We start from the raw sequence: 20,239 nt of genomic DNA, 5'->3' as shown, positions 1-20,239 counted from the left end.
TTTGTTCTTTAGTGAAGCAAAGTCCTCCTGCTGGTTATGAGTCAATTCTGTAACCCCTGTCAGCACTACAACATAGGATCTCACCTCAGGGGGAAGGTCTACATAGCCCCTGAAGCGTGTGTTATTAGTATTGGCTCTCTGAGTTTTGGAATAATTAGAGTTATGGCCATTATGCCTCAGGTTAGACTGACCTATCGTAGATGGTACCAATTGTCCTGGCGTGGCTGATGAGGTTGATGACATGTTGTCAGCCACCGATTGATTGATGATCGTCGTTGCCCTATTAGTTGGGACGTGAGTATTTGCCTTATGCCGTGGTTTTGGGATCGGTTTGGCCTTTGGGCTAGTAGTAGAGATGGTGGCTGTAGATTTAGTAGCAGAGGGGAGTGGGGTGGCATTAGTAGATCCCGTAGGCTTGACCTTAGCGGGAGCCAGCGGGATAGCAGCAACTGGGATTATGGTATCAGATGGGGCTGTGGGGGTAGAAATTCCATGCGGGCAGGTAGGTTTTTTATTCTGCATAGTAATGGTTGCCAAATTTAAGATACTTTTTTCGGTTTCCAGGAGCTGAGTTTCTATGTGTGAAAGTCTCACTTCAAGGGGGGAGAGCAGTTTTTTAAGTGTTTCCTACACAATTGATAGGAACTCAACATCCTTCCCTTTTATGGTGCAAAGCGGGGCCCCAATGGTGTCACTTTCTAATGTGAGGTCATTATTTTCGTGAATAACTACCGATTGTGGGGGGATATCTTCTAGTCTCATTTCAGAAGAGTGAATAGTAGTCACTGGGATGGGGTATAAGGGAGCCTGAGATGGTGCCTTAGTTAATAGCTGGGCCTTCGCTATCTTGGCCTTTTTCCTCGAGTATGCCGAAGTGTTTTTGCGCTTCCTTTTATTATGTAGTCCGTTTTGTGAAGTAGGAGAGGTGCCTCCTTTTGATGGCGTGGATTTGCGGGGTGGCGCTGTTGCCGATAGTCCCACCTCAGCCTCCTTCTCCTGCCCAGCAATTTCACCCGATTGGGATTGTAAGGAGAAGGTGGGTTTTGATGGAGACCCCCCCTGCAAAGAAGGTATAATAGCTGTTTGTGGCTGGTGGATGTCTACATGTGTGACAATCAAGGTAGGGGCGGGACCAGGTGGGCGGTCAGGTGTTTTGGCCCAAGCAATGGGCCCTAGGGAGGATTTTTTGGCTGCAGTTAGCTCCTGTGACAGTCTTCTTGCAGCGTCTAGTTCAATAGACACCCTGTGCTGCATTTTGGCTATCTCCGTATCAATAGCAGTGTGGGTCCTGGTAATACAATCATCTAAAGTGCCGTTTTTCAATTTGGTCTTGGCCGCTCTGTCTCTGTACTCTCGAGTTGCCATAGTGAGTGAACAAGGTAATCGACGGTGTAGTGCCAGTTGGGGAGAGCGGTAGGACCAAGTGGCGTGGCCCAGTCCAGTCTCTACCTGCCTCTAACGGCCTCAAACGGCCCGCTCTTTGCCCGGTCTTAGCCCCGGGCTGCGTCCCGTGCTGCGGGAGACTGTGGAGATGAAATAGGGGGCGGGGGGCGGGCCAGCAGGGAGAGCGGACCGGAAGCTGGTCGTCGGTCTTGCAGGGACTCCTGGTTGTTGGAGTCCCCGCACGCTCGCAGCCCCGTGGTGCCTCTCGCTCGTATTCAGTGTGTTAGGAATGAGCCTGTATTTATGAATCACTGATTTAACTCAAACTAGAAAGAGTGCAACATGGATTCATGTGTTGGGTGTATGTGTATGGGCCAAATGTTTGTGTTATTATTGATTATCGATCCCTTATTGGCACTGGATCACAACACAAGCAGGCATACACACATAGTACTTGGAATTCAGCTGGAGAAAATTGCACAATCCCATTGCAGTCCCATTACTGACCCGGTGGCTCCCCAGAATAACTGTAGACAATATGTTTCCAACAATTTCCAGCCGGAGTCCAGGACAGCTTATCAGAGGAGCGGCCAACACGGTCAGTATGTTACGCTCTCTCAGAGGGGGCCGGGCAGAAGTTAGAGCACCACCGGGGGTCAGGCAGTGCCGGCTGCAGGCTCAGCAACCTCCTCTACCACCCCTCTCATGCTACGTGCCCTCTCCGCAGCAAGGCCCAGCCTCCCCAACAATCCTCTCAGGCTGCAACTCTCCCCTCCTCACCTGCGCCGAGTTGGGAGCCCCTGCAGCGAAATGACGCCTCTGGCCCGGCGCTGTCTCCCCCGTAATCCATCCGTCCTCTGTCTGGCTCCTCCTGGCTTCAACTGCGATCAAGCAGTCGTGAGCTCAGCTCCCTCCATGCGGGGTGTAGGCCTCAAATCTGGTGCGCAGCCTCACACTTCTGTAGCTCGACAGCCCGAATCAAATGGCTTTAACTTGCTTCAGGTGGGTGTCAGTACATCGCCTCATACTGTGCTAAAATTATCTTCAGGTGGGTGCCCCCAGGGATGGCAGATTATGACAGATTTTTGTCTCAGCAGGCAGACCTGCTCTCACATAGCGCCCATCTAGTTGCTCAGCAAGGCCATGTCCCTGCAAGTTATGGTTAGTTGACTAAACTATAACGAGTTTTATCAGTGAAACCAGAGGAACTCTGGTGTCATCCCTTATCGGCACACACTTTATCGTGTTTCCTTAGATGAAGAAAACACTTTCAAACCATTTTCATAGTATCTTCTTATTTATTTCATAATGTTCGTTGTTGTTTATCAGATTTCATCGTATTTAATTATTCATACATCAGGCGATATCAGAAAGCATATCCAATGCATTTCGGGCATTCAAGTGGCATGCCCTTCATCAGGGATTGACACTGGTGAACGTTGTCACGGTAATCTGGATTCACAGCGTCTCGCGTTTCATCCGGGGCTCGTTTTTCAAAATCGCCGGTAACGAGTACATTTTAGTTTTTTCCATTTTTTAAATAATATTTCCTGTTTTATTCCGTCAGGGATATTTGTCATCAAGTGGTTGGTTCTGAGTGAGGTAAACTAGAAAACAAGAGTGAAGTTTGAGATGTCTGACAGGTTCTCAGAGAACACAGCAAGAGTGGTATGGAATTCCTTTATGCTGCAGCAAAATGGGTAAAAGGTTTTGTTACTCCAAATTCTTACATCATACAAGAGAATAACTAGATTTAGCATTGAGTTAGTCACATTAATTGCTCTCTATGAGAGCCATGCACAAATTCAATACCACTTCGTTGCAATTTAACAACAAGCAACTCAGTATTTAGATATTACACTGGGCAGGAGGGAAGTGTAATGAAGATAATTAAACCAAATGCTAATTAAACTCTGAGAATACAATAATACTTGAACTTGTACTCCTCCTTGTGAATACGTTTCCAGAAGAGAGTAAACAAAAAAAATACTGATAGCCAAATAGTTATTGTACGAGTTTTAATCAGTTTAATCAGACAGATACTATCAACTTTACATAAAACCCTTCTTTAAAAACGTTCTCCCATTCAGGATCTCGTCCCAAAATCAGTCTACACCTGGGTCGTTAAGGTACATTATTCTCCATCCATGATACCACCCTTCTAGCAGACCCCTTCAAAACAATGACCTAAACCACAGGAACGCAAATATGTGAACGTCAAAAAGAAATGATAATGCAAGACACAAGTGTAATCTGAAGTGACCAAGAATATGGTCGTAAGGTGAATGCTACAGGTCAGCCAGCATTGGGCAAAAAGGCAAAGTTCACCGCTTTTTTCATAACCACCTGCGCTGACTGTACTTATCTCATGCATTGTCCCTGAAGAACCTTGGCGGTGCATCTGCGCCAGACTCTGCACATGGGACAGGTCGGGATTTGTTTTCCTCCACGTTTGCACATATATAGATCAGATAAATAAATATATACATTTTAATCATAACATTTTCAATGGTCAACCTAATGGAAGAAGTTCTGTGCACGTTGGAAGAGAATTGGCTCTCAACAGAGAGAAGATAAAAAATAAATTTCAGACGGATAGCTCTCTTCCATTTATGTGTCCACGATTCCCTAGAAATCTTTCCATTTCAGAAATCTTTCCATTTCAGAAGATGGGGAATCAGCTGCATCACGATCAATCCAGCTTTCGAGTACCGAGCTTCATGGGGCCACGGGCCGCCTTCTTCTCAGCCCTTTTAGCCTCCATCTCCTTTTTTCTCTCCTCGCGGGTTTTGCGCACTTGGTCCAATTTGCAGATTCCTGTAAATAAAAATAATGTTAAACATAGGAAGTAAAAATCAAGAGTTTCCCATCTATATCAGTCTCGCAAGCACTGCAAATGAGGTCTTAATTCATCACAAATGTGATGAAGTGTAGGGAGAGGCAGTTGAAATACAGCATTACAGCCCACACAAACAATTTGAGATACGCTTTCGATAAACGTGAATATATCATTAGCACAACTCATCTGCTAACTATTAACGAAGAAGCAATGCTATGGTAGTCCAGAGAGGGTGTTTTTTTCATTGAATACCGTCTAAGGTCCCAAGATCATGGAAAAACATTTGCAATAGTTATTGATCACCAAGAAATATTGACAAGATTTGGCAATACTAAAGCCAAATTGCAGCCAAGAATAGAAAGAACGGGCATATGTCCCATGGAATTCGATATGACCAAAACATTTTAAACAAATCAGAAAAGCAGTACAACACAGCTTATTATATTTCACACCACCCACTTCCAACAATTGAGAACAATTTAACATCAGCATAATAGTATATAAATGTCATTATTCGACTATTTCTTCAGAAAGAATTAAGGTAACCGAACTAATTCAGGCAAACAGTGAAGAGGTCACAGTTCAAGAAGTCATTCAATTAAAGGAAAATAAATGGTGATGTTAAATCTGTCAGCAAGTTTGCCAAAAGAATGGACGCGCACCTCCACGCGGATTGTGGGCTGCTGAGGCTGGCTTTTGCGGGGGTAGGACCAGCACCACAAGGCCTATAACCCCATTAGCTCAGGAGGCGGGACTGAAATACTTAAAAGCGCGCCTTGTGACCGCTGCGCTGGACCGCGTATGGGAAGCCTAAGGCTGTATCGAGCCAAGTGTCTTTAGTTCCTTCTTTACCTCTGGAAAACTAGGGTAAGTGAAAAAAAAAACCTTAGCAAATAACAGGCTACAACTCTGAGTAAATGCAAAAAGTCCTCTATCCCGCTAATGTGGGTACCCTGTCTGATGACATTACATCTGTTTAGCAAGAGCTCTGCGTGGAAGCAAACTGTCCAGCCAGGCAGGGCATTAAGAGCGTTGAAAAATCTGTTGGGGGCCGGGCTCTCTCAAAGGGGTGTGGCCAATGTAACTAATGGCGTGACTTAAAACAATCAAGTCATAAACGAAAAATCTGTGCTTAGCATAGTGTGCCGCCCGACTTGTATTTTGCTGTTTCTGTCACTGCATCCGGATATTTGGTACAGCAAGTAACATCATACCTACAACAAGTCAGGACTATTGGCTTTGCCAATGGTTGTTAGTTGTATAAACTAAATAAGCAGCAACTATGGCTTGTATATAATATTGAAAAAGCTTCCACTTAACCCCTTCGATGCTCATGACGGAACGGTTCCGTCATGAGCGTCGGGTGGCCTGTGCTCATGACGGAACCGTTCCGTCATGAGCCCGTTGGCTCATTAGAACCTTCAGCACAGCGCGAAAATTCGCGCCGCGCTGAAGATGTTAATGCCTTGGTGACACCACGACAATGTTGCTGCTCCTGAGTTTCAGAAAGAGAAGGGAAATCCAAAGAGAAAATGACTCTCTTTAAAGGATGTCCCTTCCCCCTACAACGCTCACCTGGCATGAGGTCTTCTCCACTAGTGAAAAGTGAGCAGTGTGAGCAGTGCACACCGATGTGCCTGCTGTCACTGCAGTGCTGAAAAAAATGGACCACCTGTGCCACAGCACAAAATAGACCCAATTCAAGCCCCCCTTTAAAAAAACAAACTGCTGGTGCTCAGCACCGGTGAGACCCGGCCCACTTAAAACCCTGCAGCCAGGGTTCAAAAGGATATTGATTCAGTGGCTTGAGAAACGTCTCTCTACCTCATAATTAACATCACTATAAATAAATAAAACTCGCCCAGACCCGGAGCGCCAAATATTCAGAGGGGGCGCAGCAGGGAGCCGTCTGACTTAATGTAATGAAAACAGCAGCTCCTCCATCCCACTTGGTCTCAATCCGGTCATGTTAAAGAATTTGTAATCAGCTCTTAATGTACCTCAGCGTAATTGTTAGCACATCATCAGTACCCTGCTCTCTTCCCATTTTCCTTCCTCCTTCTGCCGGAACACCGCAATGCAGTCGGATTGGGATCACAATTAGGTCCGGGTCCTCTGAATAAAAGTGGTCCACATTCCCGGAGAGTGCCCTTTCATGAAACACCAATTGATTAGCCTCATTGGTCACATGTTTATAGAAATGTTTGGTAATTTTAACATATTATAATTTATAGAGCCAGTAATGTGGGTAAAAACTTAAAAAAACAGAATTTTGGCCAGGCGGGCTCGGTGAAATATAATGGATCAAGGGCCACAACACCTGGTGTGATGGGTATTTTAATATTCTGGCATGTCGTTATATAGTTCACACTATTTATTCCAGCTTTCAGCACAGGGCTTTGGATACCAATGTTTTACCATCTTTGCAACACGCTGTGCTGGAAACATTTTATCCCCTTACTCGTTTCTTTACAGGATCTTTTGCAGCGGTTAAAATCCGGCTCTCCAGCTGACCCTGCTCCCCCGGTCACTCTTAACTTAGTGTCTGAGATTGTCTGTCCTGTAATACTGGATGTAATAAATGCTTCTCTTTCAACGGGAAAGGTTCCTTGTCCCTGGAAACAAACTAGAGTTAAAGCCCTTCTTAAAAAAAGTAATTTAGACCCCGAGAACTGGTCAAATTATCGCCCCATCTCTTTGTTGCCTGGATTGAGTAAACTGACAGAAAAACATGTCAATTCTTTACTGTCTGCTCATCTTGAGAATAATAACTACCTCCACCCTACTCAGACCGACTTTAGGCGTCATCAGGGCACTGAGATTATGATTCTTGGCTACGCTGCACCTAATAATTTGGATTCTTCATGGCCTATTTGCCTTGGTTCGCCACCAGTCCCTAAGACACAAATTAAGATTCTTGGTGTCTGGCTGGATTGCAACTTGAATTTTAAGGCTCAGGCAAGCAAGGTGGCTGCAAATTGTTATGGTATGCTAAGGATGATGCGGAAGACTCTTCCCCTTCTTCCATTAGACGCCAGGCACATGGTGGTTCAATCAATGATCTTATCGCGGTTGGACTACGCTAATGCAGTCTATCTGGGTGCGCCTCAGGGAACTATCAAGAAGCTTCAGATAGCCCAGAACTGTGCGGCTCGTCTCTTGATGGACATCCCAAAGCGTAAGTAGGCTAAGTCAGCACTTGGCAGACTGCATTGGCTTCCTGTCTCGGAAAGAGTCAGGTTTAAGGCAATGTGTATTTTTCACAAGTGCATCTCTGGAGAGGGTCCAGCTCTGCTTCAGCCCATGGTGCAATTGTATGACACCAAGAGGACTCTGAGATCCAACAATAAACATCTGTTGGCAGTGCCGAGGATCAAACGGTGATGGACTGGAGGACGGCTGTTCTCTTATAACGCGGCCAAACTTTGGAATCAGCTCCTAGATTTTATTCGACTTGAGTCTGACCATCTTAGATTCCGGAAGCAGTTGAAGACTCTTCTCTTTGCTTGATCAGTGATGAATGATTTGTGTTACAGGATGAGCTGGGATGCCCTTGGGTAGCCATGCACTATATAAGTACGCATTCATTCATGTAGGAAAATGACAAAAATCACCCAAATCCGGTATTTTCCCCCTAAACAGTATGTGTTTTATACAGTAAATGTAAGGCTAATATGCTTTGGGGCTTATTACAATGTTGGGCGGAATCACTTCCGCCTGACACCAACTCAGTCATGGGACCTACAGATACCCAGTTAACGTTCCCAACCGACTGATTTCAGTCCATTTCAGACCATGCGACCAGTCCGGCTCATGGTCCCTTTCCTCAATGGGAGCTTGTGTAACAGCCATAACACAAACTCCCATTGAGGAAAGGGAGGAGCGGTTCCTCCCTGCAACCCGTGGCAGGCAACTCAAAATGCCTGTCACAAGGTGCAGGCATCAACAGAGGGACACCATAGGTGCCCCCTCAGCCTTCAACCAGAGGCCGTGCACCAAAGAGAGCCCTGCTGGAGGCCCCCAAACACGCTTTCCGACATGGCTTTCATGTCGAACAGGCCGGCATGGAAACAATGTCGGAAACTGTGATCATAAGCTCCTAGGGGGAAAGGCCCACCCTTGAGATTACTGGCCCACTTCTGACTAGCAGACAGGCTTTCTGAGCCCGTCGGAAGTCAGCCTGAATGACTGGACAGTTTATTTTCTGACCGTCTCCAACATGATGAGGCAGTAGGAAAGAAAACTGAAAGGGGTGAGGTGAGAATGACCCTACAGCCAGAGCAACAACTGGCCCCCAGGGAGGCTGCTTTCATCTCACCCCCTCCCCAGCCCACTACAGACTCAGTGCTATGGCCTGGCAGAGGTGGAAGGAAGCAAAGAATAAAGCTTCTGGGCTTGCCTCGCAGGTTGGTGGGAGGGGCAATGAGAACTGAAGTGAAGATGGCCCCATATCACCTGATACTGAATCCCCCAGCAAGGCTGCTTTACTATTCCTGTACCCCCCCTCTCTTTGACAGCCCAGCAGGGGAGCAGGAACACTGCATTTGGGTGTCTGTGCAGCTGCACAGGGACTAAGCTAAAGTCTTCGGTGGTAGGTCTAGTGACGTATGTCCCTGCCCTGACCGGCTTATGGCAGAATGATGGTTCTTGTGGATATTCACCATACTCCAGAGGGTCCAACAGATCTGGTTCTACCGGTGCAAAAGAGGACAAAGAAAGACCGCCATGCTAACACAACTAGTGCTCTATCTGGATCAAGGAACAGAGAAAGTGGTGATAAAGGGCCTACTAGAGCAAATAATCAAAAACTCGCCATGGAGTACTTTGCTGTTCTGAACCTTATTTTGTGGACTTGATGTAGACAGACTTTTATTTGAAAGTCGAACAACTGATAAAGACCACCTTGGATGCCATTTGCTTACGATTCTCTGAAATCTAAGAAGCAATTATGGGACTGAAAGATTGATTTCCTCCGCTCACTGGATCTGTAGTAATGTGAATGACATTCCACCAGATTATGGAGTTGCACAAACCTTTCAACTTGTTGGTTGCTAATCCGGGTGGGGGAGAGGGGACAAGGGCAGGAATGGCTGGGACCTATTGCACCAATCCCAGGGTACAAACCCAGCAACGAAGACTGTCTTTGCCAGTGGAGCCATAGCACGTACCATTATTTTAGTGAATGTGCCCTCACTGAGGGCTGACACTTTTGAAAGCACATCAACATGATAGGGGGTGAAATACTTTCCTAATGGAACATTCCACTCAAGGATATCTGTTGAATGCAACTCTGAATGAATTTAACCTGGAGTATACTGTAAACAAAGGGAGTACAGCTTACCAGTGGTGGCTGTTAAGTACAATTGAGAGATGTATGGGTGACGTGCACACACACACACACACTCATCTACACCCAAGCATTCACATGCAGATGTGCACATGCACCAGTTCATGTCACTCACAAATACATATACATACATGCATGCATGCACCAAACAGTCAATAAAAACACAACTCTTACCTGCCGCAGCTCTTAGGGAGGGATGCCTCGGAGGTGCCAGGAAGGTTGGAACTGCTGCCTCCCCTCACTGGCTGACCTTAGCCACTGAGGGGAGCCAGCAGTTCCAAACTTGTCACAGAGTAGGACGCGGTCAGTGAGACTGCTGACCCCACCCACCATGTGACAAGGTGTCAGTGAGAGACACTCCTCCCTGGGCACTGCAGGGCTTAAAACTGATGCATCAAAGTACGAAGCGATCACTGACGCTCTCTCTCGACATGAAGGGGGGGGCCTTGAGGACCTTTGCTGAGCGTAGGAGGTCACACCCACAGGAGCTGTGCAATCCTCAGCCCAGCAAAGATCAGCTGAGGCAGCCAGAAGCCTGCACATTTAGCATATATCCAGCTCCTGACTGCTTGACCTGAAAATAAAGAGGGTATGTCAGGGTGACCTTTGCACAGTCTGACAGACACTCTTTATGTCTAAAAGGTGTGGCGGCGTGGCCCCTCCACCCAGAAGAACGTGCTGCTGCAGCAGCTTACCCATTCCACCTCATTACCCTTCCTTTATTGGGAGAGGTTCATCTACGGCTTTTGATTGCATCCTTGTCTTTGCTCGTTCGGTTCTGTCAATAAAGCAATTAAAGGTCCTTGGGTAGGGTTTTAGTGATCATAATCCTTTAACCCAGTGTTTCCCAAACTGGGGTCTGTGGTTACTGCTTTTGTTACTGTGCACTTCATAAGTGACAATCGTAATCTAGCAGAGGGATCTATAAACTATCATCAAAGAGCTGCTTGCAAACTGCATAGTACCAGTTAGTAACTTATGTTTTTTCCCAGTCATTCATTATCCTGATGCTGCTAAAAGGATTTATTTGGGTGGAAATAAATTTTTAATGTTAAAGTCAGTGCTAGCCACTGTGTTATGTTCTGAATCCTGAGTTTGTGCTTTTCCAGACCAAGCACTCTTTAAAAATGCCTATCAGTATGAACAACCTGTGAATACTACACCTTATAGTCCCCTTTACCTTATGTAACAAGTTCTATACAATGATTTACATGTATGATTAATTGTCTCTATATGTGTGTGATGTAAAGTGCTCTGACATCCTACAATGGTATGAGAGATGCAAATGAAATACATGTGACAGAGGGGCTATTCCTCCAATACTGTGGAGTGGAGTGGTGTGGCTCACTGGTTAGAGGCGGCAGACCCGTAAGCAGAGGACGGCCCGGGACCAGGGTTCGATTCCCGACGCGGCAGGGTCGTGGACCATGGTCAGCGGGCTCGATAATTCTCGCCTCGGTGCCTACTCCAGTCAGGGACCACACTCGGCAACTCTGGGCATTAGCTTGCCTCATCTTCACAACGGCCCCCCCAGACCGCCGGGGATGCTTGGTCGCACCTTAGAGATACCCATTAGGGACCATCTCTCAGGGTGAGCCAGGACGGGTTCCCCAGCGGTCGAAGCGCGGAGATACTCCTCCGGGAGTCGATTCCTAGCGCTATATAAACCCACAATTAAATTAAATTAAATTAAATACTAAGGGCCAGATGTACGACCCGTTTTTATATGCGCAAGCGGGTTCACGAACCCGTTTGCACATGCAAAAACCTATTGGGCCAATTTACATAGCCTATTTCACGCGTCACAATTTTTTTGCGACTCGCTAAATAGGTTTTGCAACTTGCTATTTGGAAGGGGCATTCCCTTCCAAAATAGCAAGTCTCAAAACCATGTATAAATGTTTTGCAACTGAAATTGCGGTCGAAAAACACTCGCAATTACCACCTACTTCAAGTAGATGGTAATGCATTTGCAAATGCTAAGGGGTGCCCAGGGGACCCCTTCCCCTTTACAAATGCATGCAATTTTTTTTTTAATGGCAGGCAGTGGTCCCAGGGTCCAATGCCTGCCTTAAAAAATGAAACAAAAACATTTAATTTATTTATTTTTTAAATGCATGGAAAACTGGCTGCATTTTTTCCTCAACTGCGTTATTTAAAAGCAGTCCCAGACATGGTGGTCTTCTGAGCCCAGCAGGGCACCATCCCTGGGAGGGCTGATATTCCCAATGGGCTCGCAAATTGCTAGATGCTCATTAATATTAATGAGCCTCGCAATGTGCGACCCCATTGGGAATCCCAAACAGTGTTAAACATTGTTTTTTTATTTCCATACTATTGTATCCATAGTATATAAAACTTGCATAATTATACAGACAATTCTGCCAATGCCTTTCGGGCTTGCCCTTCATCAGGGGACTTAAATTCTTTATAGTTTACACGGTAACTAACGGTAGGCGGAATGTGTCGCGGCTGAAAATGCCCGTGACCATCTGATTATGATGATAAGCACCGCTCGCGCAGTGTGGGCAGAATTGTCTAAATAATTATGCAAGTTTTATATACTATGGATACAATAGTATGGAAATAAAAACACAATTGTATGAAACGACCCATAAGAAATATTCGTGAAATTCATTGAAACTCATTGAAGGTGTGCCTATTGGGGACGTTACTCTCAAGGGAGACAACTTTTGTTTTTCATGTTCATTCACCCTCACACTCAGGAAAGGTTCACCAATAAGGCTCCCAGAAACATCACTTACTTTCAATCACATTATCACACAAGGAGTGCGAACGTCCACGTTCCAATAGGATTCTACACCCAACTAATATGGGCCATAATCCACCTGCTAAGTGGTTTGAGATTAATTGCACCTACGCACATAATAAACTACTTGCTACCTTGAAGAACAAGTTATTTACCTTCAGTAACGATAACTGTAAGAGACATATATTAGTTATGGATTCCTTATCTTAGAATTACCCCCAGGCGTCAGACTGGATCCAGAGAATTTTTCTTCCGCAGTACCCCTGCGACTCAGTAGGTTGCGTTGGTCAACTCTGCGTTCGTCGTTGGCGTTGTGTTCGCCGGAATGATGCTACAGTATCTACTAAGACGCCACCCCTGCGTGCTGACGTCAGTTCTTTACTCGATATTCCATGTCAGAAGAGCAGAGCAATGCATGACACAGACCACTGGTGCATGCACAAAACTAGAGCCCTGAAAGGAAGCCCCATACCCTAGAAGCCCCATACCCTAGAAGTCAGTTCGCAGAACGGGGAGGATTGGTGGGGCGGTAAGGAATCCATAACTAATATATGTCTCTCACAGATATATTGTTACAGAAGGTAAGTAACTGGCTCATCTGAAAGAGACCATTAGTTATGGATTCCTTACCTTAGAATAGATACTCCAGCAATACCAACTCCGGAAGTGGGTCTGGGAACTAAGTTTACACAAGAAAGTCCTGAACAACTGAAAGGCCAAAGAAGCCGTCTCTCCGGATTTGGCTGTCCAGGCAGTAATGTTTGGTGAACGTGTGCAATGAAGTCCATGTGGCTGCTGAGCAGATGTCATGAAGGGGGGCTCCACGTCCCAAAGTAGTAGTGGCTGAGGTCGCCCTGGTGGAACGGTCCGCTTTCGCATGGCCCGACCTTACTTGGTGCCCATATAGCCAACAAAGAGCTTATCATCCAACCGGAATGGTTTTATGCAATCCAGATAGAATGAAAGCGCACGTTTTGGATCCAGATGGTGGAGCGTCTCCTCCTCTTTAGAAGGATGCGGGAAGAAGTTGGGCAAAGGGATAGTCTGTCCTATATGGAAAGAGGTAACAACTTTGGGAAGAAAGAAAGGCCTAGTGCGAAGGACAGCCTTGTCCGGATGAACAGCCAGGAAAGGAGGTTTTGAAGAAAGAGCCTGAAGCTCACTCACACTGCAAGCAGAGGTGATGGCAACCAAAAAGAAAGTTTTGATTATCAACGGTCTGAGAGGCCAGTTATAGCGTCTCGAAAGGAGCGCACATAGGGTAAGTCCGAACAAGGTTCAAGTCCCATTTGGGCATTACGAAAGGAATAGGAGGAAACAGGTGAGTACTGCTCTTAAGGAAACGGTTTACAATAGGGGACTTGAAAAGAGAAGGTTTATCTGGAAGGCGAAGAAAGGTCGAAATATAGCCCTTGAGAGTGCCCAGAGCAGAGCCCTGCTGGACCAAGGAAAGAATGAAGAGGAGAACCTCTGAAAGTGGACAGAAAGGGGATCCACAGCCTTTGCTGTGCACCATGCCACAAATTTGTTCCATCTACAGGCGTATACTGTTTTGATGGAGGGACGCTTGGCTGCCAAGATAAAGTTACAGATTTCGGGAGGAAGGTCGAAAACTGTCAACTGTCACTGCTCAATCCCCATGCAAGGAGGTGGAGGCTGGACCGGTTCAGGTGGAGGACTGTCTTCTGCTGCTGTGACAGAAGATCCTCCCAAAGGGGCAGTCTGATTGGAGGATCGATGCCATGTTCAAGAGCTCGGGAGACCTAACTCTTCGTGCCCAGTCCGGAGCCACAAGAATGACTTGGGCCCGGTCGCTCTTGATCTTCAGCACTACGGGCAGAAGTGGTATTGGCGGAAAGGCCTATAGTAGACTGCAACCCCAACTGCTACATTGGTGGCGAATAGATCTAACCAAGGCTCTCCCTACTGCTGAAAAAGACCTTGCACCACCTCCGAGTGAAGACGCCATTCGTGATCCATCATGCACCGGTGGCTGAGTTCATGTGCACTGGCGTTCAGAGAACCTTCCAGGTGTTTAACCACCAGGGACATGCCCTGATGGTCCAGCCTCATCCAAAGGCAAGGAGCCTCTTGACATATGGTCCACGACCCCACCCGCCCTGTTTGTTGCAATACCACATGGCAGTGGTGTTGTCCGTGAACACCTGCACTGCTCTCCCTTTGACAGAAGGAAAGAATGCCTTTAGTGCAAGATGAATCACCCGGAGCTCCAGAAAGTTGATCTGGAACCCAGACACCGCCGGGGACCAGAGACCTCTGATCTCCGCCTCCCCCATGTGGCCGCCCCACCCCAGAAGTGATGCATCCGTCACCAATGTGAACTCTGGTTGAGCAAGGGAGAGGGATCTGTTGTTGACCCAATCCTGGTTTGTTAGCCACCACTCAATTGGCATGCAGTGCCCTCTAAGATCTGGACGCAATCAGAAAGGTTCCTCCAAAGCTGTGCCCACTGGAACTTCAGGTCCGACTGCAGAGCCCGCATATGCCACCAGGCACAGTCCACCAGCAGGATAGAGGAGGCCATGAGGCCCAGTAGCCTCAGGGTCATTCTGACCGAAACCCGGGAGAGAATCATAGCCCGAATACCCCGGACTCTCTGTTCAGGAGGATAAGCCTGAAACTGCGCCGTGTCCAGAACCGCTCCGATGAAAAGGAGCTTTTAAGAGGGAATCAGGTGTGACTTGGGCACGTTAATGGGGAACCCCAGCGAATGCAGGAGGTCCGCCGCAGTCTGGAGGTGGGAGACGAAATCCTGGGGAAAGTTCGCCTTCAACAGGCAGTCGTCAAGATAGAAGACTGGCAAAGCTGCCAAGGTTTCATATTGCTTATGTGTGACACTTTCATCATTTAACTGTAACTATTAGTGACATTTAACGACTATGAGTCAGAATGCCACCAAGCCACTCCAAGACGCACCCACGGACCATTCAGCTGCCACGCCTGCAAGTTCTCCTGCAGCCGGACCAGCCCCGCACCAGCACCCGCCAAGTCGAACTCCAGCAGCACCCACCTCAAGTGCATCCTCCTCAACACCCGCTCCGTCCACAGACACGCCATCGAACTCTGGAACCTCCTCGACACCACAGCCCCAGACATTGCCTTCCTCACGGAGACCTGGATGAACGCCTCTTCAGCTCCCGACATCGCCATCGCTATCCCAGAGGGCTACAAGATCGTCCGGAGGGACCGAAACGCCAACCAGATGGGAGGAGGCATCGCCATCATCCACAGGAACACCATCCGCCTCACGACCAGCACCGACAACACCCTGACCAGCGCCGAACACCTGCATTTCCAGATCCACACCAACCCGAACACCACCCTCAGAGGCACCCTGATCTACCGACCCCCTGGACCACGCACGCAATTCAGCGACGACATCGCCGACTTCGTCAGCCCGCATGCCCTCACCTCCGCTGACTACATCCTCCTGGGAGACCTCAACTTCCATCTGGAGAACAACAACGACCACAACACCAGCACCCTGCTCGCCAACCTCGCCAACCTGGGACTCAAGCAACTGGTGTCCACCCCCACCCACCTCGCCGGACACACACTCGACGTCGTCTTCTCATCCAGCACAGACATCGACTTCAGCCACGCCACAGAGCTTCAATGGACGGACCACAGCTGCGTCCACTTCACCTTCAAGAGAACAACGACCCACCAACACCAGCAACACACCGCCCGCAGAAGCTGGAACAAGATCACAGCAGACCAGCTCGCCACCTCCCTGAGCCAACACCCTCCTGCCAGCTCAGCGAACCCCAGCCAGGCCGCCGATAACATCACGAAGTGGATCAGCAACTGCGCGGACGAACTCGCCCCGCTGAGGACCCCGCCTAGCAGACCCGGCAGCAAGAAGGCCCCATGGTTCACCGACGAACTCAAGAGCTCCAAGAAGAACTGCCGAGCCCTCGAGAAAGTCTGGAAAAGGGATCCGACACCGGACAACAGGACCTCCTACAAACTTGCCACCCGGAAACACCACCAGCTGATCCGCGCCGCCAAGAGAACAGCATTCAAGGACCGGTTGGACAACAACGCACACAACAGCAAGGAACTCTTCAACATCGTGAAAGAGCTTTCCAACCCCAACGCGGGAAACAACGACATCACCCCATCGCAAGACCTCTGCAACTCCCTGGCTTCATACTTCCACAACAAGATCGCGGACATACACAGCAGTTTCAACAACCAACCAACGCACACCACGACCGACCAGCCAGCCCCCCCCACCACCACCCTCCACGCCTGGACCCCGATCAGCACAGAAGACACCATCCGCACGATGAACTCAATCCACTCCGGATCACCAACCGACCCCTGCCCCCACCACATCTTCAACAAGGCCGACGCTGTCATCGCACCCCACCTGCGAGACATCATCAACACATCCTTCGACACCGCCATCTTCCCCGAGAGCTGGAAACACGCCGAACTCAGCGCTCTACTCAAGAAACCAACAGCGGACCCCACCGACCTCAAGAATTACCGCCCCATCTCGCTTCCAGCCAAAGTCATCGAGAAGACCGTCAACAAGCAGATGGCCGCCTTCCTCGAGACGAACGGATCCCTCGACCCCTCACAGTCCGGCTTCCGAGCCAAACACAGCACCGAGACCGCCCTCATCGCCGCCACCGATGACATCCGAGCCCTGATGGACAATGGAGAAACAGCGGCCCTCATCCTCCTAGACCTCTCCGCGGCATTCGACACGGTCTGCCACCGCACCCTAATACGGCGCCTCAGCAACATCGGAATCCAGGACAAGGCTCTGGAATGGATCATCTCCTTCCTCGACGGAAGAACACAGCGAGTCCGCCTACCACCATACAAGTCAGAGGCCTCCGAAGTCATCTGCGGCGTCCCCCAAGGATCATCCCTGAGCCCCACCCTCTTCAACGTCTACATGAGCCCCCTCGCGGCCATCGTACGCAAACACCACCTCAGCATCATCTCCTACGCCGACGACACCCAGCTGATCCTCTCCCTGACCAACAACCCCGCCGCCGCCAGAGCCAACCTACACGAAGGGATGAAAGAGGTAGCCGAGTGGATGACGACCAGCCGCCTGAAACTGAACTCGGACAAGACGGAGGTCCTCATCCTGGGCTCCTCTCCCTCCGCCTGGGACGACTCCTGGTGGCCTCCCGCCCTGGGCACCGCACCCAAACCGACAGACCATGCACGTAACCTGGGCTTCATCCTGGACTCCTCCCTCTCCATGACCAGGCAAGTCAACAGCGTCTCCTCGGCGTGCTTCAACATCCTACGCATGCTACGGAAGATCTTCTGGTGGATCCCCACAGAGACCAGGAAGACCGTCACCCAGGCCCTCGTCACCAGCCGACTGGACTACGGCAACGCCCTCTACGCCGGGACCACCGCCAAGCTCCAGAAGAGACTCCAGCGGATCCAAAACGCCTCAGCCAGACTCATCCTCGACATCCCACGATCCAGCCACATCTCCGGACATCTGAGAGACCTTCACTGGCTCCCCATCAACAAGAGAATCACCTTCCGCCTCCTCACCCACGCACACAAAGCCCTACACGACCAAGGCCCGAGCTACCTCAACAGCCGAGTCAACTTCTACGCTCCCAAACGCCACCTCCGATCAGCCAACCACGCCCTCGCCGCCGTCCCCCGCATCCGAAGAGCAACTACAGGAGGAAGGTCCTTCTCCTACCTGGCCGCCAAGACCTGGAACTCCCTCCCGTCCGACCTGCGCCTGACCCAAGACCACCTCTCCTTCAGGAAGAAGCTGAAGACCTGGCTGTTCGAGCAGTAGCGGCACCCCCCCCCCCCCCAGCGCCTTGAGACCCTACGGGTAGGTAGCGCGCTCTACAAGTGTCACTGATTGATTGATTGATTGATTGAGTGACACTTTCTCGAGAACAAAAATCAAGCAATGAAGATGAGAGAAACATATAAATATCAGAAATTGGATCCATTTCAGTAACCAGAAACAAGATCTTATTAAAGCTGCAAAGCACTAGAAATGGAAGGGCACTAACCAACATGAAACATAGAGCGTTCTGGCCATAAGCAGGCTAGTTGTTACTATAATTAAGTCTCAACTTCCATGCTCACAACAATACCAGTGTTTACATTAGTGCTACTACAAACGTTAACTAAAAGTACAGAGAAACGTCACGAAGAACAGGGCAGCTCTGCAGCCAGCATTTGACTGTAACACGTAAATAACCTTCCGAATAACATGACATTCCAGATGTAAAACAAAATAAAAAACAGCCGATAACATTCATTTTCTCCTATGTAGTATGGTGGCTGTGATAAAAACAACATTCCGTGCTGGAAAATGTGAAGGCATCGCAATGTAAAAGAATGTCTTTCGTACTGAATATTTAAATTGTCTTTCATTTTAAAGTGAGTGCCCCCGTTAGGTTATATGCAGTAAAATGTACTCTGCCTGTACCTCAAACCCGGACACTGCCCACACCAATGCCGAGCAGACATGGGGGCCCATAGCAGCAATTTGTTCAATGAGATTGTCTTACACTGTTGGCCTGCTGTCTTAACACACAGTAAATGTGGCAAGATGATGCTCATTCAACTTCTTAAGTTAAGAATGGTTATTTTGAGGGTGCCGCAGCACCCCAATACTTCCGGCACCTATGACTTCCAGTGAACTAATTAGATGAAGACATTAGCAATAATCTGCAGGTTAGGAGCAGCGCTTATAATCTCAGAGTAAGGTGGGCACGCTAGTTTTAAACCTAAAGCTTGTAAGAACTGAAAGCACAAACGCATTCATGCATATCGACCAGCAATGGCGAAATTAAAGTTAAATTGCCTTCTGCGTGGGTTCTAGTTCCAACATCTCAAGAGAAGGCCACATTGGTCGACTTTAGCTTTCCAGAAGTCCAGTCACTGCTGGGGCACCCAGTGGTGACTCATGCTGCCCTGAATGGTCATAAAGGCTTCGTGGAATTGAAATCAGCAAAGCCTTTCCAGCGGGTGCACCCTATACACCTCTGTTCTTTCCCTTCCTCCCTCAGGTCTGAACATGACTCATTGCTTACTCGGCCAGTACTGTATAGCACTCCAAGAGATTGCATTAGAGAAGATGTTACCCGCAGAGCTACGGGGACTGTCACAGCGAAATAGTGAGTACCTGGGTTCCAGCCCATACAGCATGGCTGCTTAAACTTGCCCACCCTTTCCTTTGAATCGAGTGCACACATAATGGGCGGTTGCACCTTTGGGATACAGTCCACTTTAATTATATTTGGAAGAACTTTAGTGACTGCTATCAAAATTTACTAACTCCACTCAATGTCTATCAGGTGAGCGGTCGGACCCTTCCAGAAGCACTTCCCAGCCCCGCTGCGGCACACACCGCTACGCAGCCTGCCTCTGGTCAGACGGAGAAATAAATAACGGGTAATAATTACCTAAGTCTTCTGACAGCTTGGCAAGCCACGATCCTGGCCACCAGCGTCATGAGGCTGCGGGGACTGAATCGCGACATCTAAAGAGAAGCTGCAGGCAGTGACACCAAAATACAGGCTGCAGCGTAGATAGCGGTGCAAGCAGCAGGAGGTTCCAGACAGCTTCCTGTTGTCATGACTGCCGGCCCGATTGCGCCACAGGCGTTAGGCCTGCCTATAACTCCTCTCTCTAGTGAAAACAGGGAAGGCTTTGGTCCTGTACTCCCCAGACTGGACCACCCAAATATTGAAATCACAGAAAGGTGTCAAGGGAGGTTTATTTTAAATATTTGCGATAAACCTGAGACCACTAATTCTGAGGTTTTTGAGCATTTATTTAGCTTAGTTTTGATACTTCAAAAAGATATTCATAAATCAAATGAACATGTCTTTTAAAAGGAAACACCACATTAGTAAATCAC

The 20,239-nt window shown here is 48.4% G+C and overlaps 1 protein-coding gene across 1 annotated transcript in view; it reads right to left on the bottom strand.

Moving 5' to 3' along the window:
- Positions 1-3,386: 3,386 nt before the first annotated feature.
- Positions 3,387-20,239, bottom strand: part of SCYL1 (SCY1 like pseudokinase 1) — a 1,168,528-nt gene continuing 1,151,675 nt past the window's right edge. The window contains exon 17 of the mRNA XM_086938572.1: positions 3,387-4,200. Coding sequence (XP_086794698.1) covers positions 4,076-4,200 — 125 coding nt within the window. The 3' untranslated portion in view covers positions 3,387-4,075. The remainder of the gene's footprint in view (positions 4,201-20,239) is intronic.

This window comes from Lissotriton vulgaris, chromosome 9 (genome assembly GCF_964263255.1).
Source record: "Lissotriton vulgaris chromosome 9, aLisVul1.2, whole genome shotgun sequence".
In the NCBI taxonomy this organism is placed as follows: domain Eukaryota; kingdom Metazoa; phylum Chordata; class Amphibia; order Caudata; family Salamandridae; genus Lissotriton; species Lissotriton vulgaris.
This window is presented reverse-complemented; position numbering and strand designations above follow the sequence as displayed.